This window comes from Fundulus heteroclitus, unplaced genomic scaffold, assembly GCF_011125445.2.
Source record: "Fundulus heteroclitus isolate FHET01 unplaced genomic scaffold, MU-UCD_Fhet_4.1 scaffold_54, whole genome shotgun sequence".
NCBI lineage: Eukaryota > Metazoa > Chordata > Actinopteri > Cyprinodontiformes > Fundulidae > Fundulus > Fundulus heteroclitus.
In genome coordinates this window covers 1,996,301-2,022,509 of record NW_023396967.1, presented here as the reverse complement: position 1 = coordinate 2,022,509, position 26,209 = coordinate 1,996,301, and the positions used below count along the sequence as shown (strand labels likewise).

Here is a 26,209-nt window from a genome sequence, read left to right as displayed (position 1 = left end):
TGAAATTCAAATAACTTTGTCCTCTGAAAATTGTTGGTTGTGCAGTAAAAAAACAAAAAAAAAACACATTAAAACACATTTGGCTGTGAAGTTTTGTTGCAGAACGGTTTGCTGACACAGGTTGGATTTAATTTAACCAAAAAACGTCAGTTTAAGAGAAATTTACAAAGCAGGAAAACCTGTTTGGCATCCCCTAGCTTCAGGCAGCAGGCTGCAGCAGCACTTAAAAAGCCTGTGTTATTTGCAATGCATCCTGTTATTTAATTAATGTAATTTCCTAGATGAAAGTTGTGATTAAAGTTCTGCGGGGCTTCAGAGGAAGACAATCCACCATGGTCAAAATTTGATGAAGAAGTGCTTGCGTGTGTTTTTCCAACACCTAGCGGCGAGCTGCTCACTGCTACCACCACCGCAACTTTTACTTAATTTCCTTCAGGTCTGAATTGGCTGATAATTGGACCGGAACTGAGCCTTTCTCCTCTTTCCTCTATCCCAGGATTTGATGAATACTTTACGGGTCTCACCCTTGAGAATAATCGCAGGAACGTGTGGTTTGCAGAGTTTTGGGAGGAAAACTTTGACTGCCGACTGCTCAGCGCTTCAAAGAGAGAGGATAGCAGCCGCAAGTGCACAGGTACATGTGTTTAATGGCATCGAGCAATTAAGGATGTGAGTCTGTGTTGGGCTTGAAGATCATTTGCAAATTCCACATTACAAGCCGCAGGCACTGGAGGCTGTGTGATTTTTAACGTCTTGTCTAACACCAGGTGTTGGTACCCAGCAGGGGCTGGACAGATAAATTGTATTATTAGAATAATTAATGCTCTACATGTATTCGTCATACTGCTGTTGTAGACCATCTGCTCCTGGGTTTCAGATCTCTCTGTTCCCCTTTACCCTTGACATCTCGCCATATAAAGAGCCAGAGTATATTTTATTTTAAGTTACAGAACAATCTTATTACCAAAACTGGAAAAAAGAAAATCCTCCTCACAGGCCCATTCTGCTTCTGCAGCGTCTTTCTATTTTATTAATGATAGTGTTGTTTTCAGTGGTGATGCATTCTCATGTTACCTAAACTGCACCTGTCAACGGTGTGACAGGCATTTCACTGCATGAATTATCCACGCGGATGACGGCCGGGATGTGGGATGCCGTATTAATCTTCCTTCCATACCTGATGACAGCAGTAGTGCCTTGACACAAATTACAGTTTGCTGAGGGATTTTGTTTCCTTTAAAATCTCTCGTATGGTGTTTTTCATCATGTGTCAAAGACAAAAGATGCTCTTCTACTTGCTGAACTCCGAGAGGCCTTCTTGCAAAATGACAGCAAAACACTTTTCATTTTTTTTTTTCTTAGATTGCGCTAAACAGAGATGCACAAATACAGCCATATTTTATTTTTCTATAACCTCAAGCCAAGCTGAGAGAAGTGCTTCTCAATAAATAAGCGCGTCATGAAAAATATACTTCCCCAATTCAATTCAAAAAGTGAAACTCAGATATTATATACAGAAATATTTGAATTGCGTTTTGAAGATAATGGCTTGTAGCTAATGGTAAATGGACAGAGCTTTTCTAGTCATACTGACCAGTCGAAGCACTTTGTATGGAAGCCACATTCACCCACTCACACTCATAAACATGCACACATTCATACACCAATATGCAGCTCGGTTGGCAATTTGTGGTAAAGTACCTTGCCCAGGGGCCAAACAGCATGTGGCAGGAGGAAGATAGAATTGAACCCACAACTTTCAGATTGCAAGACTCGTGACAAAGACAACTGCTCTTCCTAGGGAGCCACAGTCAGCCCCTCACATAAAACTCAATGTTTCTCACAAAACTTGAATATTTGACAAGATCAAATAAAAGAATTGGAATGCACAAACACGGTCGGCCTACTAACAAGTATATCTTCACTCTGTACAATATGCACTCAACATTTGGGCGAATGATTGCATCGATGCAGCTTGGCACGAATTCAGCATGTGGCTCTGCTGAACCCAGGTTGCCCTTGAGAGCGGCCTTCTGCTCATCTGCAATGTTGGGTCCATTGTCCTTCATCTTCCTCTTGAAAACACCAGGTGGAAAACAGCATCTTCATAAAGTTTTCAGTAAAGAGAAGCATGAGTTTCTCTAAAATTCTACGGCAGGTGCTGACATTGTATTGAGAAATTACTGTGGACCAACAGCGGTAGACGACATGGCGCTCCCAAATCTCACCAACTGTGAAAACTTGACACTGGATCTCAAGCATTCGTGGATTCTGTGGCTCTCCATTCCCCATCCAGACTCTGGAACCTTGATTTCCAAATGACACACAAAGCTGCATCTGAAAAGAGGATTTTGGTTCATTGCACAATAGGCCAGTCCTCCTTAGCCACGATGAGACGTTTCTGATGTTACCTCTGGTTCAGGAGTGGCCTAACACAAGGAAATGAATAGTTGTAGACCGTATCATGGATATATCGTAGCTCTTAAAACACTGACTCTTGCTTTGGTCCATACCTTGTGAATGTCCATACAAAAAGGGCTTTGCTTCATAACCCTATGGAGGGCTTGTTGTTTGTAAATTTTTCCTTCGACTCAGCTTTCCATTAAAATGCTTGTGAACAGACACGCTTTTAGCAAGGACCTTTTGCGACTTATACTCCTTCTGGAAGATGCGGCTGACTTGCTGCTAGTCAGCTGTAATTTTAGAAGTTCTCATCATGACATAAGATTTCTGTTTTTATTGTATTTTTTTTATTGTTGGTCTTATGTAATATTTTCGTTTTTCAAGAAACTGAATTTCTAGTGAGGTCTGCGTGTAATGAATCTGTAAGATTCTGTTTTTTAATCGAATCATGGAAATAAATTAACTTTTTGAGGATGTTCGTATTTATTGAGAGGCACCACTACTTCAGAACGGGAAATTTTAATAGGTGGCTTTTTCAGACCACGGCGGTTCACTGAACTCTTTGTGCTTAGGAAAATCAAAAAGGTTATGTGTGGGCTGAGATGTATGTTAAGATCTGAGAAATGGACTGAAATGTCAAAGCAGATTGCTTACGAGCTCATTCCCTTTTGAAAAAGTCTCCCACATTCTTCTGTTTCTTTCTTATTAACATGATTACTGAGCTCCTGTGGACCGCTACCACTGAGAAAATAATCTTTTTTATATTCTGTTTCCTTGATGATGCATTCTTTTGGTAAGTGGGAGCTTGAAAATCATAATTACAATGATGATAATAACGATCACCATAAAATGTAATGGGGATATTTTTGTTGCTATAATTTTTCGGAAGCCTTTGAAAAGCAGCTTTTATCTCCAAGAACAAAGTTCAGCTTGCAACAAAAACAAGAGAGGAGGTTGTGCATTAGGTATTCTAAAAGTGTACCAGCAGAATGAGACAAAACCTTTACGGCAACCCATAGTGAAAGGGCAGTGCACAGGCAGGAGGATATAAAGGAGCAGGAAACCAGTGTAGCAGAGTCTGTAACTAAAGTTCATGGTGATCTTCATCTCCTTTCAGATGGGACAAATGAGGTTCATTGTTGCCTGCCTATTACTTTGAAGCACACCCCAGTAATTCAGTCTGACTCTGCTGATTTTTTTCACAAACACTTTTTCCCCTCACAGCTCTGCTTCAGAGCTGATATATCCCACTGGGGAATTAAACACGTCTCCATATTTCCTCTAACACATTGTCCCCTTTAGCTGTGATTCCCTCAGAATCTAAACTGAACAAACAGCAGCAAATAGTTAATAAGGAGCTGGGTAAAAAAAAAAGAAAAAAGAACAGAAGCTGTCAGAGCTGATAGAAGGTAAAGTTTAACGGCATTTTCGATGCATTCAGCCAAAAGCTCTCGTCTCTTCCCACAGGCCAGGAGCGGATTGGGATCGACTCCAAGTACGAGCAGGAAGGGAAGGTGCAGTTTGTGATTGACGCAGTGTATGCCATGGCCCACGCTCTGCACAACATGCACAGGGACTTATGTCCCAATCATCCTGGCGTTTGTCCACAAATGGAGTCCACAGATGGGAAGACTCTGCTAAAGTACATACGCAACGCCAGCTTCAATGGTAAGTGACAAATTGAAAAAGTTTACTCATCAAATGTGCACAGACTGTGTGGAAGAACAAAAAAAATTACTTGTTATTACTTAACAATTGGGAGAAGTGTTGCCCTAGTGGTTAGAATGGGGCACCTGCGTCCTGGAGAGGCCGCAAGTTCCTAGGGTTTGAACCCGAGGCTGCCGATCTGGGTCCATGACCCTGAACCAGACTGTTGGTCCAAGAATGCTCCTCGGGCTCATCACAGTTGTAGCCCACTGCTCCCTAAAAGAGATGGGTTAAATGCTATCTAATGCTGTGGTCTGAATTCCTCCCTATTGATGCTGCACAGCCTCTCTTTTACAACTGTTCCGAGGTTTGAATGAGGCTCTGTCCAGAAGAAGCTGGGTTTGGGTGTATACGACAAGCCTCTTTGTTGGTTAGGGGGTCCAGTCATAATGAAGCGGCCGTGAAACCGACTAAATCTGAAACCTGCTCCCACAATGGATAGGTTTGAAGCTGCCCCTTGTGACGCCTCTGTTGTGACACCCCTATATGCATAACTGGTTTCACACTGGTGCGTTTGCCCATGCGAGCTTATGTAGGCCGCGGCTTTAACACGCATGTGCTGCCTTGCCAACAACAGCAATGCCGATCTCTTTAAGTTGCAGTTTTGCTACACAGGCTTTTCAACCTACTGTCTTAGCTTTCCTGGTCTTTTAGTCAAGTGTAGCCTGGAAGAGAAGTTCCACTTCCTTGTCCAAGTAAAAGCTTCTTTTCTTACTCATGCAGTGATAACAGTTGCCATTCTCCTTCTTCTTCTTCTTGGTGTAGTTACTGTGGTACTGCGCCGCCCACTTGTATGGCATATGTATTACTATGCCTATTACGGCTTGCTCAGCTTCAGCCGGTTTCATTGTTACGCTCAAACCTTTCTGTGCGGGTATTTTAAATTCAGCTAAATTCAGGTTCATAAGACTGTAGCCAAGAGAAAGTGGTTTTGGTGCAGTCTACTTAAATGCAAATGAAGCATTTCACACCCCACCCACCACCAGGTCGCAGAGTGGTCAACTCCACACCCTGTTTGCCCATTTTTGCATTTCGCTTCGGGATGGTGTAATGAATTGGGTGAATTAATGCACCCAACAACTGACCATTTTCACCTATCCACTTGTAGCTTAGGCATCCTTGAGCTTGGACTCCAAAATTGCAGGAACAAAAGGAATAAATGGCGGATTCACAAAATTGGTAAGCCGAAGGTCTGTGACCGTGTTTAGCTGCTATGCAGCAAAAACTGTGACATAATTGTTCAAAAAACATAATAGATAAAACTGAACAGCTTCAAAAACATGACCCCAACAAATTATAAGGATATACATGCATTATCTGGACAGACTACATTACAATTTTCTGCACACCAAGAAACTACAAGTGCAGAAGAAAATGTATGTAAGGGCTAAAAAAGTGGATTTTGCTTGAGATGTACTCTTTAAAGGCATAATGCAACATCAAACTCCTATGTGGCTTATCGGATTTTGTGTGAAACAGCAACACAACGTAGCATGCAATTGTAAAGTGGAAGGAACCAAATCTTCTTTTTTTTTTTTTTTTTTTTTTTATAAAAATCAGACTTCACAAGTCACCCAAACAAAAAGCATCTTTAAGACAAAGGAGCACATCAGACACATCAGGGATAAAGCGGTGGAGAAATATGAATCAGAGTTTGGTTAAAAAAAAAAAAATCTAAAGTTTTGAACATCCATTATCTACAAATAGAAAAAAGTGTAGCACAGCTGCAAAGCTGCAGAGGAATGTCCTTCCAACTAATCTGTCAGCCCAGGTAAGAAGAACATTAGTCAGAGAGGCAGTCAGGAGGCACCTGGTAACCCTAAAAAAGCTGCAAGGATCCACAGCTCAGGAGGATAGAATCAGTTAAGTGGTTCAACCATCAGTCAAACAAAAGCCACTTCGGGCCAGTCTGACACCAGCTATGAAGTGGAAACAATAAACATATGGAAGAAGGTGTTCTGGTCAGACTAAATAAAAATTGCATAGCCTGTGTTGTGGAAGACTAATGATGCACATCACCCTAAGCCCACCATTCTAACAGGGAAACATTGTGGTCGCACCATCATGCAGTAGTGAGGCTTTTTTCAGTGGGAACAAGGAAGTTGGGCATTTTAGTGTCTGCAAAAGGCTTGAGACTGACTTCCTGCAGGACAATGACTTAAACATACAGCCAAAACTATAATGGAGTAGTTAAGATAAAAAGCATCTTTGTCTGTTAAACTCCAGACTTTAATCCAATTTAGAGATTCTGGTAAGACCTCAAAATTGATGTTTAAGAATGCTCACTATTAAATCTGAACACAAAGAAGATTTTGTTAAGAAAAATGCATAAACATATCTGTCTGCGGATGTGGAAAGCTGGTAGAGACATACCCCCAAAAGACTTGCAGCTGCAATTTCAGCAAAATGTGGTTTTACAAAGAAAAGAGTCAGAGAAACCGAGTACAAATGCTCTCCACGCTTTTCAAAATTCCTGTTAGAAGAAAAGTTGAAAACCATGTATCGTTTTCCTCTTTCTGGGCAACTATGTTTGGCGGTCATATGAAATCCCAGTAAAATATACAATGAGGTTTGTGGTTGTAATGTGACAAATTATGGTGCACAAGGAGTATGAATACAAGGCAGTATATTTGCAAAGATGACCATTTTACTGCTTTAGCTGCCTTCATTTCCTGGCGTACTGACACGTTCCTCGTTTTAAGGGAAAACAGAAAAACAAAAGAAAGTAAATGAGAGATGATAAAAACCCAGGGAGATCAATTCCACAACCGTAATGTTTTATGTCTAATAAGTTGTAAAGACCGTCCAAGGCAAAGCGAGGAGAACACATGCAGACAAAAGTCTGGGACATGTTGGCCAAAACAACTCTTTTATACAAGCGTGAATGTAAAGTGCCGCAAAGGTTAGGTGAGGTGAACATGAACAAAAATAACCATGCAACACCAACCCCACACCCTCAAAAAAATTAATAAAGAAAGAAAAAACAAAAAAAAACTGAGAATCAAACAGAAACGGTGATTATATGAGTATCTGACACATTCACAACAGAGACCAGGGATGAAATGCATACATTTAATAACAATAAACATGAGGAACAGATGCGCTGGAAACAAATTTGGGACAGATGCGACTCAGACAACGGAAAGCAAAACAGACAAGAAATGGATGAAGCAAAAAAAATAATAAAACGGATGAAAAAAAAACTAAAATCAAACAGAAATGGTGATTACATGAGTATCTGACACATTCACAACAGAGACCAGGAATGAAATACATACATTTAATAATAATAAACATGAGCAACAGATGCGCAGGAGACAAATTCGGGACAGATGCGACTCAGACAACGTAAAGCAAAACAGACAAGAAATGGATGCGGCAAAAAAAAAAAAATTATAATTACGAAAAAAAAAAGAACAATAACAAAACCAACAACTGTTCATTTTCAGAAGTACTACAAAGTCTTACAGTATCAAAGAATTTTGACAGCACCCGCCTCTAAAGGATGGCTCCCAGATGTCCAAAAAAGTTTGCCAAGCTAAAACGTGATGAATCAAAGGTGCCCGAAGAAAGAGCCTAAAACAAAGCTGAAAATGTGCCTTTACTGAGTCTTAAAGCAGGATAATGATTGAAGGTACATGGCAAAATCAAGACCAAAAGCATTCAAAGAACAGCAAATAAATGGTCTTTGATGGTCGTGACAGTCACCCGTACTAAATCCAACAGAAAGCCTGAGGGGCTTGTTGTAGAGAAGAGATCATAAGCGTGTCAGGGAGTTTGCACAAGAGAGATTGTGAAAAGAGGAATGGACAAAGATCCTTCTCTTTGTGTGCTTCAACTGTGGATAATGTTAAAGGAAAGAATGAAGCGCTGATCTACTGGCGAGGTGTAGATAAGTGTGGCATTGGTCTTGTAAAAAAATTATTATCATACTTTTTGTTCTCCTCTGTGAATGAAAGGCCTTAGATAAAAAGATTTGGTTATCAAAATTTTTCAGTGTAATATTATGCCACACTGATAAAAGATACACTGTTTTTTTTCACATCTTCACCATGGTTGGCAATAGGTATTGAGGGCACACAGCTTGAAGGCTGAGGCACTTGCTCCTTGGGACAGCATTGGCCTGGTGAGCTGACATTTTGATAACCAGCCAGATTAATAATTTGTAGCACTACATTCAGCACATTATCAATCCGGGACTGCTACCATTGATCCGTTTGGGGAAAGGAGAGACATTGAGCAGAAGTCTCCAGACTGATTGGGCGAAGCGATACCTACTGCCCGCCTACCAAAGGTTGGTTTTAGCCAATCACAGTATCAAATTAAAACGTAAACTGCATGTGTCATGATACACCACAAGAAGATAAACTGGTCAAGGCACTTCTTGCTGTTCTTCTCTCAAAGAAGAAATTGTGGCAGCAGCTAGGCGCCCATCCTCCTGCGCTGCCATGTTTATGCTTGTTCGGCTGTGGGCTCGGCAGCTCTTGCCTCCGTCGCACCGGCATGTCCTGCCTTAAACCACAATAATGCAACGTGATTGACCAGAACAGTTTTTTTTTCCGGTTTGGATACAAACGGTTGAAGCTGGAGCAGTACAAGATGGATTCTCGTGTGTTTGTGAATGCACAAATACCACGAGAACCCAGCTTGCAGGCAAGGTTAACGTTTTGGCGCTGGTGGGGTCCAGGGCAGGAACTGTCTAAAGGTGTAAAGCTATCTGCGGAAGGTCAAATAGTTCCGGGTTGGATAGTTTTCTCTGAAAAAAATTATAAGGAAGCCCTCAAATCTTTTAATGTTCAAAGTCTGGAGCTCTAAAGGTTCGTCCCATCCTGCTGTCCTGAAACCTGGACAGGTGAAGCACGAAGGAGCAAAATGCAAAACAGAACCTAAAGTAATGTTGGCAAAAAGGAAACCAAGAAACCCAAGTGAAGAAAATCTAAATGAATAGTAGTAAAATCCTAATGAAACTTACACCGTCTCATGAGTACAAGACACAATTAAGGTTTACATTCAGTTTAATTTATAGGTCAAAGTAACATTTTCAGGCATTTTAAGCAAAACGTTTCCCTGCTGCGCCTTTAGCTGAACTACTACATTATTTAGCCCCGTACAGGCAGCGCAAGATAGCTCATAATGACAGCCGCTTAAAAATGCAGAAGAGAATAGAGAAGAGGAACCAGCAGGGAGATACGTTTAAAACAAGGGAACCTTTGTCACTACAAATTTTCCGCTATGTATGTCTGACAGTGATCATTAAAGGCTCTTTTGAAGTATTCTGAAATATTTTTCTAAAGGTGATTCAGCTGTCTATTAGATAATACATCACTGTAATCTTTTCAGTACATCTCCACTTACAGAGGTGGACCCAGCTCATTGTGTTTATTAAAAGTCAGACTCCAGCATTAAAATGTAGGATTTGATTTACCGATGTATGAAATATCTTTATTTTACTTAACATATTTTACAGCTTCTCCTCTTTTTTTTTTTTCTGAACATTTTTAACATGACATTTCACACAAATTATAAACCCAGCCTGAAACATCAACACACATCCAATGACTAAAGAAGGGGAATAAAAAAACATTGACTTCTTGCCTGGTTTGAGAAGTGAACAGAATACTCATATTTTGGTTACAAATGTTTTAAATCCTCTTTAAAGATGTTTTTGTCACATTTGTATCTGTTTCTAAAAACAGACCTGTTGGCATCAGAGAACGAGTCACGGCAATTTATCCTGATCTCCCAGTTTTTCTTTGCTGCCAATAATAATAGACATAGCATGGCACAACTTGAGGAATTTGAGAGGCATGGTAATCAGACTAGATTTCTATTTTTTTAGTCAGAGATAAACTGTCTGGGGAGGTTTTGTTTAGTACCAATCTTCATCCCACATTTATCCCTCTCAGTCTGAACTAAAACTGCGGGAGCAATTCCTAGAGATGAGTCGAACCATTTTCATAACAATCAAATGATTGCACACAGCGAACAACTGTCTTCAAGCTGCAAGACAACAAAGCAATCCACTTACTGATTTATAAACATACTTATTTTTTTGGTGGGCATTTTAGTCTTACTAAGAAGGAGCTGACTTTTTTGTTTGTTTTGTTTTTCTAAACAACTACCATATTGTAAAAAAAATAAATAAAAAATCAGTGCATTTTACTTCTTCACTTTGGTTTAAAAATTTGTTATAAATTAATCTTTAACATGCAGTCAGTCTCTAATTCAGTGCTTTCTTATTTATCAACCAACCCGCCCATAGCCAGCCTTGCTATTTAACAAAGTGTGGTCAGGATGATCAAGAGTTTTTCATTAGGGCCAAGTCATTAACATACTGCTACTTAACAAAATGTGATCAGCAATTTGTCCCAAATTTGTTCCTTATTAAATCATATTCCAGCTAATTATGTGTCCCTCATTGTAAGGCGTAACTCAAAACATGTTTGACTTGTCCGTTTTTAATTTAATGTGACCAATCTTAAAGCAGGTCTGTTGCGTTTGTTGATTCTTCTACATCAGGATGATTATATGTTGCAGATTGTTAAATCATTTGGTAGCTTAATGCAAATTTAGAAACATTTGCAGGCAGCTGGTTTACCCCACCAGTTATGAGAAACTCAGTAATTCGTCCCTGAAAGCAGAGGAAGGCTCAACTCTGAGGCTTTTCTCTATGCTGTAAATCTTTTTCCTCAGCGGCTTCCACAAGAGTCCGATTTGACTAACAGGCTCAGTTTAACTGGTGCTGCCTGTGATTGATGCTATATTCAATCACACGCTAAATATTTTTTTTTTGTTTGTTTTTTTCCAAAGTGGCAACCCACTTCCCAAATGCTTACCAATGACGACTTCCCAGATGGTTCTGTGTAGCAGACCATCTGGTCCAGCAGGTTACGTATTTACGGTGGCAGGCGGGCATATATTAGGGCAAGAATAGTCACACTGAAGCGTAGCGAGGATGGGGAAACTTTTAAATATTTTACACCAAAGATATAACACCTTCAAACAACAGCTTGTAAAGTGCTACATGTTTCTACGAGAACCATCTTAAGGAAATATCTTAATCCAAACTCATCATTTGTTAATCAAACCATCAAAAGTGGAGTAATGAAGAAATGTGTGAAGTAATTCCTACACACACAATCACCCCACCAAAAAAAAAAAAAAAAAGTTTAAATAAAGCCCAAAGAGCTGCTTGCCTTTCTCTAACATGGTCGCTATGGCAGCAGTGCAGGGATCCAGGAGGCGAGAAGTCCTATTTTAAGGTGGAACCAGACAGATTGAATGTATGCAATTGGCTGTGGAAGGCCAATACTTATTGGAGACCTTAACTAAGTGCAGATTTATGCATTGGTTTTAGAGTCAACTGACCGGTGTCAGTAACCATCTGGACTTGGCTGACTTCCTCTGGTTGTCTTAAAAAAAAAAAAAAAAAAAAAAAAACATTTACACGAGTGTCGCAGTGACAAACTCGGTTCACCGCAGCCAGAAATAAGCTTCCTGCAGCTCTCTTCCTGTCTGGATGTTCTCCCCTCAAACCTTTTTTCACTCGGCTGGTGCTCCATCAGGCATCTCTCAGTGCCCCTTATTGCATTTAGACAGGAACCGTGTGCATTATCTTGTGTACTTGCCGCTGCTAATGTATGTTTGAGAGCAAAGGAGTGTAAACCTCCTTAGCTAATCTCCCCACTGTGCTGGAGTCACAGAGCCGAGGAGTGAGAGGCACAGAAACACAAAAAAAAAAAAAAGAGAGGAAAGAATAATGATGCGAGAAAAACACAGCAGTGGATCCCTGGTCCACCCACGGTGCTTAGCACAGCTCAGCAGCAGTGCACTTTTGTCATGTCTTAGTTCACAGCCACATTCAAATGCATAAATCTTTCATCTTAGACGGCGCTTTCACTAAGAAATCTGTAAAGACCATTTTGTACCCCTGAAAATGTCGGCTAATAATATATATATATATATATATATATATATATATATATATATATATATATATATATATATATATATATATAAAGAAATTCATTTCTGGTGAGATTTTTTTTTTACGTGCACTCACAGAAACACTACTTAATTATTTGCTCTGAACCTGAGGAGCGCCCGGCGTCCAATCATCCGTGGCGCTCGGCTGAGTGACAAAGCGCTTGTGTGCTCAATGCAAAATTGTGCTGAGGCAAGGAATAAGAATGGCAACCCTGGCACCGCTTTTCCTCGCAGAAGTCAATACTTTGTCAACATCTTTATACACCGTGTCAACAAGTTTTCTGTCTGAGTGCTGGAAGCTGAAGTGACAGGATGGAGACTGCCACCCACAGAGCTTTAGCTTGGCTTTCATATCAACAGCTTCCAGCGCACGTATCATAAGTTCAGTCCAGATTCATTTTCTGTGCTGACACATTGATACTTGCAAATTAGTGTTCCACCTTAAGTGGATAGGCCAGAACGTGTGGTAACTGTACGCTGATGTGCAACATACAGAACATGCTGTCATCTTACATAACAGCGGAGATTATGTGATTGGTGGCTCCGCGTCAACATGGAAATAACCACTTAAAAAAAATGTCACAAATTCAAATTTGAGTGAAGGTGTGACACCCAAATTGTGAGTGGTGGTAATTTGTTGCGACATTTTGTTTGGCATCTTATTTCCCTGTCTGAAATTGTCTGCCTCTTGCTATCTGTGCCTATCATGGTTTACGGCAGGCTTTAGCACTGAAGCCGGTGTTGAATGTTCGGTGGTAAAACGTCATTGAGCGAAGAAGACCTTCTGAAAATGGAGGGCAAGGTTCATTTACCGTCTGTCCAAAAGCCAAATGTTCTGCTCTAGAAACAAGACACCGTGTTACCAAAGTGTTGTGAACATATGCTTGTGGTCCATTCTCTACAGCTTTTTTATAGTCAGAGCTATTAAAAGTGCCTAATTCCCATGCCAAGAGTCATTAGACTACCCTGTCCCACTTAAAAGATGGTGCCTCCATTTGTTTCTGTATGTGGTGCCAAGGTGAACCGAGTTTTTTTTTCTTTTTTTTTTTTTTTGTTCACTCTGCGTTATGGAATTGATAGAATGACCTTGCTAGCAATGCAGACCTCATGTATAAAAGAAAGAACAGCCTTTATTCCATTAACGCCATTCAGCATCAGCCGCTGTGAGGAAGATCTTATGTTGAATGACATGACAGAGATGGCATGTGACCTCATGCATTCTCATGAGACTTGTATAACGGAGTAATGTGCACGTGCCAAGATACTCTATATACAAGTGCAGACTCAACTAGGTTGTTTAGTTTGGCCGAATAGTGAAATTAAAACATTTTTTTTTTTTTGTTACTTGCATAACCTTTCAGGTGTCCACAGTCCACGCTAAACTAATTAGAGATATTTTCTGGGCTCGGTTGGAAAGAAAGGCGGTGCGCACCGAGAGCAGATGGGGACCATATGATGCTTTGGCTGACCTGTTTACCCTCCCAATATCACCCGTTGTTGACCACAGACTGAAATGCAGACAGAAACGTGCTGCTTTCAAAAAGCGGAGGTTTGGCTTTATTTTAAACAGCAGTAGAGTGAGAACATCCATGCCTAACAAAATGTTAAAATATTAAAACACAGTCAACCTTTTGAAATCAAAGCTAAAATGTGAACAGTCTAAGCACACGTGTAAAAACTAAGCTTTTATTTTCATAAACACAGAAATATACAGTATTTGTTTTAAACACGACACTCTACACTTTTTGAATATTAATTTTAGTTATGTTTAATATTTTTTTTATTCCAACTATAAGTTACAGCGTTTCTCTCTTTCATCAGTCAGTCTGACCGTGTTGTTTGCACAAAACAGCTATTGTGCTGGATCTCTTAGAGAAGCCATAGCTTCAGAGGTGGGCCGGGAAGCCAAGAATTGTACTCAAGTAAAAGTGCTTCAACATATTTTTACTCAAGTAAAAGTAAAAAATTGCCAACCAAGAAATTACTCATATAAGAATAAAAAAGTATTCGGTGACAAGGCTACTCAAGTGCTAAGGAACTGATCATGACAATCAATTTAGTATTTAAAAATGATGTAATCATAGAGACAAAAATCCTCCTAACTTTCAGTTTAAGTTTAATTTCAACATGCTGTATTTTTCACATTTGTTTCCATGATTCCAGTGGCAAAAACACATAGACAGGATCCACCAGAGTTACCAACTACATTGAATATGAAGAGGGGCACTGCCAGTCCCACATATTAGTTCCTTTTATACCCTTTGATGATATGTTTTCCTCTTTTATCATCATCTTCACCACATGCAATAGAACGATAAACTTTGTGATAAAATCGATAAAATGTTTTGTTGTACATCCAGTTGCTCTAATTGTAGGCCTTTCCTGACCTATTTACATCCACGCATCTAGTATGTTCTCCTGTCTTTCCCTTCTTGAAGAGTGCCCAATACCATGCAAGCCTCGAGGTAAAATCTTACCATTAAAATGCTGTTGATTGTTAAATAAAGTTCAATAGAGCAAACTATAAAAAGGCTTTAGACGGTCACATCTATTTTATGGCAATTGCTAAGAATGCAAAAATTGTCGCTGGTAATTCTGTTTTTGAAAAATCCATTAATTGAATTTGATTAATTTAATGTATTACAAATGCACTAAAATCAAATGCTGGGTTTTTATGCCACTGAAGTAAATATTAATTTTTACAAATCTGAAAAATAGCTGCTCGGCCTGTGAGCAGAGCTGAGAGTACCTATTATTTAACCATGGCATGAATGTGACAACTTATTTTTCAGCAGTCAATGTGAAGCAGAAAGAAAGGAAGAAAATCTAGTTTTTTTATTGATCAATAGAGAGCAAACTAGCCCCCAACCCCTCCCATCTGTTTTTATGATTATTTCAGCCGTAGGTCCTGCGGCTGTAGAACGGACTCCTCTGAGGTCACCTTGTAGCTCGAATCAAAAAGGTTAAAGCATCGCGTTTCTGTCCTGTGAGAGGAAGTATTGTTTCCCCCTCACCTCTGCAACTGATTTTCTTGTTCATTTGTTTTATTTTGCTGCGTTGTCCCTTTCGCTCTGTACAGGTAGCGCCGGCACATCTGTTGTGTTTAACAAGAATGGCGACGCTCCAGGACGCTATGACCTGTTCCAGTTCCAGGTGACCAACTCCTCCGGCCCAGAGTACAAGGTGGTGGGACAGTGGGCGGACACCCTCCTGCTCAGGGTATGGTGATTCACCGAGGCTCATAAAACTGACAACTGACAGATGGTTTCAAAGGTTTTATCAGGACCTAAACATTGCAGATCTAAAACCAGAACATTTACCAAATTTCAAACCTTAAATCCACATTTGTGTGACTATATGTGAATAGTATTTGTATTTCACATTATATTTTTAATTTGTGTGTTCTTCGATGCACATAGATGTGCAATTTAACAAAAGACAATCTCATTCGTGCAAATCAACATGAAATTCACCCAGCGGACGAATGCTTCAGGGCGTAATTTCTGATGTTACTTTTTCCCTCCACGTATGAATCCAGAAACCATAATGCAAATCTTTCAGTTCGTTTGTTGCCTTGAAAATGTGCCAAAGGCCGTGTCCTACAGAACCCAGACTTTAAAGAAAATGTTTTCTACGCTTAATTAAATTTTTAATGTTATCTGCAGCTTTTAAGAGAAAAAAAATGGAAGAGGGAAAAGAAACACGATGTGAAAACTTGACCATTTCAAAATTAATGAGTAAAAAAGGGATAAAAGGATTTCAGCTGGTTACATTCAGCCTGTTATATAAAAGTTCTGATGCGTTTTGACCAGGAAAAGGAATCCGTTGCCAAGACTTCATCAGAAGAGCCTCGAAAGGAGGGATTGGCTCTAAAAATTAGAAGTGAAGTAACAGCGTGAGGAGGGTTTCACCGTGCTTACCCTGCATAATTATGTCAAAGAACTGACAGCAAAGAGTAGAGTTAAGAGAAAGGGCTTATTTTCAACTTAGGTGTCAGTCGACATGCTATACGTTCAGTTTTTTGGCAGGAGAGTTACTGAAGATGTTGATGTTGTCGGAAATTGAAATCTAAAATACTGCACACACCTCCTGTGCTCCTTCTGCAGCTCATTAACTTTCCTTCAGACTTTGCCTCTCATAATAGGGTTCTCTGATTGCATTCTGACAGATGAAATTAAACCAAAAGGCTAAAATTTGTTTGGAAGCTCCGGAAAATACAAATTTTAAACCCCTCCACGTATCTGCATATATGTAATATTACTTGCTCAGAACCTGAATCAAAAAGCCTTTTTGATCCAATTTGAATACTACTGAATAATACTGAAAACAGAATAAACATATCTAACCAAGAAAAATAAAATAGAGCTAAAACCGGGCTGCTTTTTAAAATGGAAAGTTTGAATTCAAACACTAATAAGTTGCTGCCACAGCAACAAAATCCATCTCAAATCATTAATTCGGGCATTATAAAGACAATTGGATTTGGTTCAGTTCATAGCGAGGTACATTAAGATTTTCAAAATTTTCAGTGTAGATCTTAATGGCCAACAAGAAACAGAGAATACATTTCTTCTGGTTTTGTGTTTTTTTTTTTTTTTTTGTTACCCATAAATGTTTCAGATCATCAAACATATTAATATCAGATAAAGACAAAGATAAAAAAAGAAAGCTTTTGTATGAAGACTTTCTTTATCGAAGGAAACAAGCAATCCAAACAAACTAGGCTGTTTGTGAAAAGCAATTGCCTCAAAACCTAATAACTGGTTGCGCTACCCATGGCACCACATCTGTTATTAAATGTTATCAATAACTGGCTAAGTGCCTTTTGACCCACTCCTCTTTGCAGAAGGAGGGACATCTTTTAACATGGATGCCGTGTTTAAGGCTCGGTTGGATTTAAGTCAGTATTTTGATGGCCTCTTCAAAACCTACTTTATTGTTTGTTTGTTTTGAACTCCTCTTCGGTGTAGGTGTCTGTTTTTCTGATACTTGCTGCAAAAAGTATGCTTTAGCCTAAAGTCTCGAAATAATGGCCACACTTTTGAGTAATTAATCACAGTTAATTCATGGTTTAGCAAGAAGGGGGAAATAACTTTCCCACATATGCCCTGGTTGGAAATTGTTTGTATTGTATCAATACATATTTTTTACTGTAAAGTATTTTGCAAAAAAAAAAAAAAAAGAAATGCATTAATTGCATGCCTTCTCATAAACACACTCATACTGATATAACTGATAGGTGTCTCTGCAGTAAGACCAATCATTGAGCTCAGAGGTCAAGGTCATCCTGTTTTCGCTCACATTAATATGTAGAATTAATAACTAAAGCAAAACCCAAAAGAAAACCAATAGTTCAAGGTGTCAAAAAAAAAACATGTTTCTCGCCTCCATGGCAACAGAGCTGCTGGTCTCATTACTGTTTCCACATTGTGTGCGTACAGGAGGCTTTCCCGCACGCCGCCATTCATCGTCCAAATAACAAATGGCACCTTCATAGCCCCTGATAAATGACAGTTGATAATCTACCCGGACAGCTCAGAAATAACACATTCGTCACACCGACACACATCACAGAGACACTGCAGATGTGAGCGCTGCATAGGTGGAGGTCAGTAACTGTAATCATTGGCCACATATGGAGGAGGCATTCTGTCACCTAGCTTGTAATATGTTTTGTCCTGTAGTAATTGCCCCTGTTGTGTCCATTTTATCTGTTAATATTAACCTTAAAGGCACAACAGGGGATGGACATTGATTACATTGTGCTGTGTGTTTGCATTGCTTGGATCAGGTTGGATTAAAAAGTGAGAGATGAGAAAAAGTTTTGTTTCCTCGTTCTATAATGAAAACCCCTATGCAGGTTTGTCAGTAAGAGCTGACTGCAGCAGAGGATTTCAAGCTGGATCAACTTATTCATACTGTATCATTGTTGGGTTCTTTGGGTTTTTCATTTATCTAAAAAGACAGATTCTACATCTCCATTTAGAATGCTCTGAAGCTGCTTAGTCAATGGTTTTGTGACACATTAAAGACAAATATTTTGATTTAATTTACATGCCAAAATAATTAAGAAATAAATGTAACATCATATCAATCACCATCAGTTTAATTTAGAACTCTGGACCAAACTTGTTTAAAATTACAACCATAATTAGCTCCTGAAGCATGGGAGAAAAAAATTTCAGAATGGGGACCAACTATTTCAGTCAGCATTAAAGTTTGTGTCCTTGGGCCATTTATTATAGTATTAAAGATTTTTCATTATTTTGGCTAAATGTGGTAAAATGTTTGGTTTAAAATTAGCTGGGGATTGTCTGATCTATGTAAACGTCATTTAACACTCCATCCATTTATTTTCAATGCAGGTTATATATACAGCACCGGTTCACAATAAACATTTAAAGGCACTTTACAAAACAAAATCCATTTTGTATCAGTTCAATCTTATAGACAGATTGAAAGGCAACCATGTACATTTCAAAATAATCATAATTCCAATACAATGTTGTCATGTTCAGTTATCTGTGTTAGGCAGTTAAAATGTTTTTGCTATTTAAGGAAATCCATCTTTGCACTGCTCTAAGCAGGAAATCATAAAGAACAGAGATGAGTTTGCATTTGTGAAAGAAATAAGCAATTATTCTGCATAAATTATAAATTCCACCCAAGCATTGACCCACTGCAGTTCAAGTATAAATTTGAATTAATTATGCATTCAAACAAAAATAGCAGATACCTGGTGTTAGTGGGCACACATTTTCATTAACTCTACTATACCCTGTCTTCTGTGCAGCTCAACAAAAATGGGTTGGAATGTATCAGACACTAAAACTTGACTGAGACTTCTGCTAAGCTTTCATGTTTTGACCAAATTCAGTTTAGATGCTGTTTAACCATTTAAAAACAAAAACAAAAGCGGTGCACTTTGATCAGGGCAAACAGTTTTTGAATACCACCCTGCTGCTTTTGGATTCATTTATGAAATGATGATGGGCAGCGAGGATTTTGGAGTCTTCTTAAATTCTGACACCACAAGTGCAGAGAAGCCGAGTCAATTATTTTCAAGCAGATTTGAAACTCTTAGAGTCAGTCAAGCTTTCCCTGATTTTTTTTTTTTTTTACTCAGCATTCCTTTTATATTTTGAAAGATATTTCCTTAATTGAGAATTATTATTGAGAGTTATTTTTAATATTATATTCTGTCTTTCTCGCAAAAAGGCCTTCCATGATGTGTGAATAGTATTTTTTCTGATGACGACTTGATTAAAAACTGGACTAAAGCGCATCATCAGTGCAGAAGAGTAATCAAAAGTCTGACATACTGGACCATAATTTTCCTGCCTTGTTAATGCCTTGCTAATTATATTTATTGAGCTTTTTGAATCACATGTATTTGGAGACCAAAATATTTGGTCTATTCAACTCTTTATGTTTAGTGGAAGGAATGGAAGCCAACCTAGCACTTGAAGGAAGACATAGTAATTTATTTAATTTCTGCTAAAGCCATAAAGACAAACTGGATACCAGGTCTTTTCTGTTCAGTTTAGTGAAATTTAAGCTTTTAAGCAAAAAGTCATAGATATAATTCTTTTGCTCTTTTTGTGAGCTTCTGTTTATTTGGTGAGCATCTGTTAAGTAGGTGGTGTATTAATGTGGTCCAGGAAACTTTCTTTACCAAAATTTCTTTTTGCATCCAAAGACATCAGTAGTGCTTGGATTTAATTTCAATACATATAATAATACACCCTATGGCATATCTGTCTTTCATGCTATTGGTCTAGGATGACACAGTGCCACTGGGGGGTAAAAAAAAAAACATATCAACGTCAGCTTAATGTGGCTCTAACACTGTAGCTTAAACAACACAATCACTAGATAAGACAACTTGGCACAGGTTTTCAGGACATGTTGAAAAATGGTGCAGCATATACATTGTCACTGTCCCATACTATGCACACCTCACATGCGTGTCAGTGCTACAGACTCAACAGAACTGCGACTTAAAAATCGGAGCAATGATAACATTGCTTAATCTTACTCTGCACAATGTAGACATTCCATTATCTCAATGGTGATTTCCCAGTTAAATAAAGGTCAAATAATAAAATAAAAAATAATCTTCCCTAGCCATAACATACCAGTGGCTTTGAACTGAAATCAAAGCTGATGGCATGACCTACTTATTAATTACGCTAATAAGTCAACTCTCAGAACATTGAGATGTCTTTTTCGGACATTCGGTTGTTTCTTAAATATGAAAAAAGGAGATCACTAGAAATTCTACACGCTTGATCTCAATTCACATGTGGTATTCCAAGTGTGGCAAAATGAGACGCGCCTTTCAAAAAATGTCATGAGACTAAATGTTATACATAAGTCTATAAAGTTTATATGCTACATTTAGACCCACTTTGGTCCATTTGTACTTGGAAATCAGATTATCCTAGATCTCTAGTTGGAAAAACATCAACAGCGCACCAATAAGTCAGATATTCCCACTGGGAATGGTGGAGCTCCAGTATCCAGTATGGCTGCAACACATATAGAATGTAGAGTAAGTTGCAGATTTTAACTATTTATGAGCACTTCTGATGGTTTGTATCTCGTTAAAGCGGCGGCACACACAGGGCCTGTAAAATATCAATCTGTGAACATTTAGTGTTGGACCTCATAAAATAGAGGGGAAGATGTTTTCAGCTTGTATTGCCACTACAAATGGCAAAGCCCACTAAATTCTGACCTGGAGCTTGATTTATTAATAGTGGAATCTCTACATCATGGCATTTATATAGAATGGTTGAAATAAAGGTAGGATTTACCCAGCATTCACTTCCTCCTTTCTCCTGCTCCTCTTGTGACAATACTATATTACTATTATGTAATTTAAACTAACAAGACTGACAAACCTGGCTTCTTCATTGGTTTTACTTTAATTGTTTACTTATGTCTTATCCCATATATTCATTGAAATATGTAGCTCACGTGTTAAAAAAAGGTTTCATTAATTCAGAATGTTCTCAGCTGAGGTGTGATGTCATCCCCAGCACCGAGCTATGACTTAAGAGTTAAATCAAATGCAGCACGACCACCACCTCAGTTCGTACAAAAGTCCCAGTACCACCATATCAGCCGGAGTTTTAAGAGAGAGGCAATAAAACTCCATCATTGCCCCCTTTATTATTGCCTTTTATTGACAGAGAAAATGAATGGGTAGATGAATGAGTTGAATTTCATTAACTCTTTCACACACAGAACAACAGATCTTTCTTCTATGAACATGTTGCTAGTGTCTGGATGTACAAAAGGCTGAGAATTGCTTTGTTATTGCTCTGTATCACCAACATGAGTTAGGCTGGCGACTGAGCATATGCAGCCAACAGCACTTGCTCCTGAGTCACTGTAATCAGCCTTTGTTTGACTGGAGAGGGTTTTTTTTTTAATGCTCAAAGAACAAGGTCAAAGATCAATGTTCTTAAACGACTCATTGTTTTGGATGTTGTAGCTTTTTAGCTCTACAGAACAGTTCATTTGCTCTTATTTATTGAACTAATAACTGACACCAGGATTTCCGCTGAGTACCACTAAAGCCAGCCTAAGTGCGGCTGGTGTTGCTCGCGATGCTCAGACCATCCAGAGCATTTGTAACACATTCAGCTAAAGAGTTTGACTCAATTTAGGTTCACAAAACGCATGTTGATGTCAAATGTAGACAGGTCATCAGTGTGTCGGAGATCAAGCAATTTATTTTAGTATCGCGTCTTCTACCGCTGATGTTTAATTTTATTTTTATTCTGTTGATGTTCTGATTTGCTGTGAAACCGAGTTGGGGAGGCTTTCATCTTCTGGTGCGTTTAAAGCCAAAGTTCAGAGCACTTTCAAAATAAATCAAAAGATCTGCTCAGAGTGGTATGAATTTTTTAATGCCTCGACAAAATATGTAAATCCACCTCTCTTTTTCTTTTTTAGTTTGACTTGTATGTTCAAGCCCTAGTGTATGCTTAAATCACAACACTCCTCAAGGCCTTTGTGACAGTGCCTAGGTGCCAGTGTACACTGCACTTTTCCTTTTCATGACAAGATTATAAATAGAAATGGGCCAGCATAGTCGAACGGCTGCATTTTACAAAACCAAATCCCATTTTCCTTCCTCCTCATCAAGTATTTCATACATCACCGGGTCCTGTATTAAAACCTAATGTCTTTTGCATTTCACATTTATTTTTACTTTGCTGAACAAAGGTATTCTCTGTTGCTATGGTGATTTCAATTACTTTCAAGTATTAGACTAGGCAATCCCCAGAATAAATTGGCAGGAAAGATCTTGTACTGTATTAATCCTTTCTTTTAGCTGTGGGAGGTTAATGTGTGGTGTTTTGAGCAGCATATCGATGCCGTGTGTCCTGAAAGTTTTAGATACCTTTTGCAATCTCTTGCATATCTCACAGTCACTAACTCCTCAATCCTGTGTCGCATCTCTCCCAGCTGGAGGAGCTTCAGTGGCCAGATGGGGAGCAGGAGGTGCCCATCTCTGTGTGCAGTCTGCCTTGCAAAACTGGTGAGAGGAAGAAAAAAGTGAAGGGCATGCCATGCTGCTGGATCTGTGAGCTGTGCGACGGCTACCAGTACCAGTACGACGAGACATCCTGCAGACTATGTGCGTACAACATGAGGCCCAATTCCAACAGAACGGCGTGCCAGCACATCCCCATCATAAAGCTGGAGTGGCACTCTCCTTGGGCAATAATCCCCGTCTTTCTGGCCATGCTTGGTATCATTGCCACCATCTTTGTGATGGCAACATTTGTGCGTTACAACGACACCCCTATAGTGCGGGCATCTGGCAGAGAGCTGAGCTACGTGCTGCTAACTGGCATCTTCCTCTGTTACATCATCACCTTCCTCATGATCGCCAAGCCTGACATAGCTGTGTGCGCCTTCAGAAGGATCTTTCTGGGCCTCGGCATGTGCATCAGCTACGCGGCCCTCCTCACCAAGACCAACCGGATCTATCGGATCTTCGAGCAGGGCAAGCAGACAGTCACGGCCCCTCGCTTCATCAGCCCCACCTCGCAGATCGCCATCACCTCCAGCCTCATCTCCGTGCAGCTTCTAGGGGTGCTCGTGTGGTTCGCCGTCGACCCGCCCAACACGATCGTTGACTACGACGAGCAAAAAACGATAAACCCCATGCTGGCCCGAGGAGTCCTGAAGTGTGACATCACAGACCTGCAGATCATATGCTCATTAGGTTACAGCATCCTGTTGATGGTGACCTGCACCATTTACGCTATCAAGACGAGAGATGTACCAGAAGACTTCAACGAAGCCAAACCCATTGGCTTCACTATGTACACTACTTGCATAGTATGGCTGGCCTTCATCCCAATTTTCTTTGGCACAGCCCAGTCAGCAGAGAAGGTGAGTCATTTCTTTCTGTTGTGCTTTCTCACTCTGTCAACACCCGTCTCTTTGTTTCCCTCCTTCCTTTCAGAAATGTTCTTTAGATTTCTTACAGCACTCGTTATAATGTCTCCTTTTTTTTTTACAATCACACACACGAGCGTGCACACACACACACACACATTTACAGTGTCTGTCAAAAACATTATTACCTTCCTAACATGCCTGTACATATTCTTAATCATCTGAGTCATGGCAACTACAACAGGCTTAAATCAAAGGCAACTGGACTTTCACTCGATTTTTCTGAATATATTTGGATACATATCCCGGAGTCAGGAGGTGAGTCATCTAGGTTCAGAAAGTAAAAAAAGCCTGTACAGAGATTAGTTCCAACAATTTGCATTTCCAGCTCCACAGCATAGACAGGAACCAATGTTTAAAATCACCTGGTTAAGTGAACAGGATGAAGGAAAGCTAGGCAGGGTTTTTGCTTTCTCAAGCTTTCTGAGACTTCAATGAACTCTAAGTTGAGTATATTTATCCTCAATGTTATTGAAGATACTGTGATAAGATGGGACTACAGTGGCTTGCATAAGTATTCACTCCCTCCTGGGCATTTTCCATGTTTTGTTGCCTCACAACCTGGAATTAAAAAGGACTGGTGGAGTTTGCACCATTTCATTTACACAACATGCCTAGATGCATTATTCTTTAATGTGAAACAATCAACAAACGGTACAAAATGACAGAAAACGTCTGAATGCATAACTATTCACCCCCCTCTCCCCTAAAGTCAGTACTTTGTACAACCACTCATTCTTCAAGGCAAAACTGCTCCAGCTCCTTCATGTTGAATAGTTTTTATTTGTGAACAGTAATCTTGAAGTCTAACCATTGATTCTCAATTGTTTCGACATCTGGACTTTGACTAGGCCATCCCAGCACATTTAAATATTTCCCCCAAAAGTGTTGCTTTAGTACACTTTTGGGGGCCCCAATCCAGGTCCTCGAGGGCCGGTGTCCCTGCAGGTTTTACATGTGTCCCTGATCCAACACACCTGACTTGCTTCCCCTGTGTGCTGTCAAGTTCTCCAGAGTCCTCCTAATGGCCTCATTATTTGACTCAGGTGTGTTGAAGCAGAGTAACAAATAAAAGTTGCAGGACACCGGCCCTCGAGGACCAGGATTGGGGACCACTGCTTTAGTAGTATGCTTCGGGTCATTCTCCAGCTGAAATGTAGACATCCCTCCCAGTTTCAAATCATAGGCAGACTGACACAGGCTTTGTTCAATAATATCCCTGTATTTCGCACCATCCATCTTTCCCTCATCACAGACCAGTTTCCCAGTCTATGCAGCTGAAAACCATCCCCACTGCATGATGCTAGCATGATGCTGCCCACACCATGTTTCCCTGAGGTGTTGGTGTTCTTTAGGTGATGGGTTGTGTTGAGTTTGTGTCCAAGTGTTTTCTTTGGTGGCCAAAAAGTTCAATTTTAGACCACCTTCCTCAATCTTTTTGGGAGCCCACAGCCCAATATCTTTTTTCTGCCCACTCTTCTCTAAAGCCCAGCTCTATGGAGTGTGCCCTTGTTGTGGTCCTATGGATAGATCCTCCGGTCTCTGCCGTGGAGCTCTACAACTCCTTCAGGGTTAACTTTGGTCTCTCCGCTGCCTCTCTGATTAATGCCCTCCTTGCCCGGTCTGTGCGTTTTTGTGAGCGACCCTCCACATGGCAGGCTTGTTGTGCTACCATGTGCCTTCCATTTGAAGATGATGGATTTGATGGCTCTCCGGTGGAACATCAAAGATTTGGACTTTTTTTTTATAACTTCACTCTTTTACTTTTCCAAAACTTTTTCCCTGACTTGTTTGGAGAGCTCCTTCGTCTTCATGGTGCGATGCCTCGAGTTTAGCGGTGCTACAGCCTCTGGGCTTTCTCAGAAAAGACGTGTTTACACCAACAGATTATATGACACTTAGAATGCACACAGGGGAACTTCATTTCACAAAACCTGTGGCTGGTTGCACCATAAATTTTTAGGGGCTTCATTGTAAAGGTAGGGGGTGTTCATGCACATGCAAATTTCCAAACTTACATGTCTTTTTCTTATTTTAATACCCCAACCTAGACAGTTTTGTACAGATCCTTCGCATAAAATGGGATAAAAAAAAAATAATTAATGACAGGTTGGAATGCAAGGAAATAGGTAAAAAAGCTAGAAGGGGGTGTACTTTTGTATGGCACTGTAAAATTATGTGAGACCATTAGGAAAAAGTGGCCATTATGCTGTGGGAATGCTTTTATTCACTATCATTTGAACAATGGTCAAACGTGATGGAAAAATTGATTCAACTAAATACACATGAGTGGATATGTCACCATAATAGCAGAAGAAAACTCAGAGGCTGTGAAATACTGGACACTGGGGCAGAGGTTCCCTTTACAGCAGGACAGTGACTTTTAACTCACAGCCAGAAATACAGGGAAAGCTTTTAGATTAAATTATCACCCTGTGTTAGAATGACCTAGACCTAAATATAATTGTCAAGCTATGTCAAATTTGAAAATTGATGTTAATCTAATTCGACTGAGCTTGAGCTATTTTAAAAGGAAGAATTGACAGAAAGTTCAGTCTCTAGATGTTAAAACTGACATACCCCCAAAATGCGGTAATTGCACTAAAGTGTTGTTTTACTAAGAATTCAT

The 26,209-nt window shown here is 39.6% G+C and overlaps 1 protein-coding gene across 1 annotated transcript in view; it reads left to right on the top strand.

The window, feature by feature from the left end:
- The window catches only part of LOC105926128 (metabotropic glutamate receptor 7), a gene marked incomplete in the record, with an annotated part of 138,140 nt that overhangs the window by 81,670 nt on the left and 30,261 nt on the right, over positions 1 to 26,209 (top strand). The window contains 4 exon segments of the mRNA XM_036132768.1: positions 497 to 634; positions 3,871 to 4,071; positions 15,176 to 15,315; positions 22,579 to 23,514. Coding sequence (XP_035988661.1) covers positions 497 to 634; positions 3,871 to 4,071; positions 15,176 to 15,315; positions 22,579 to 23,514 — 1,415 coding nt within the window.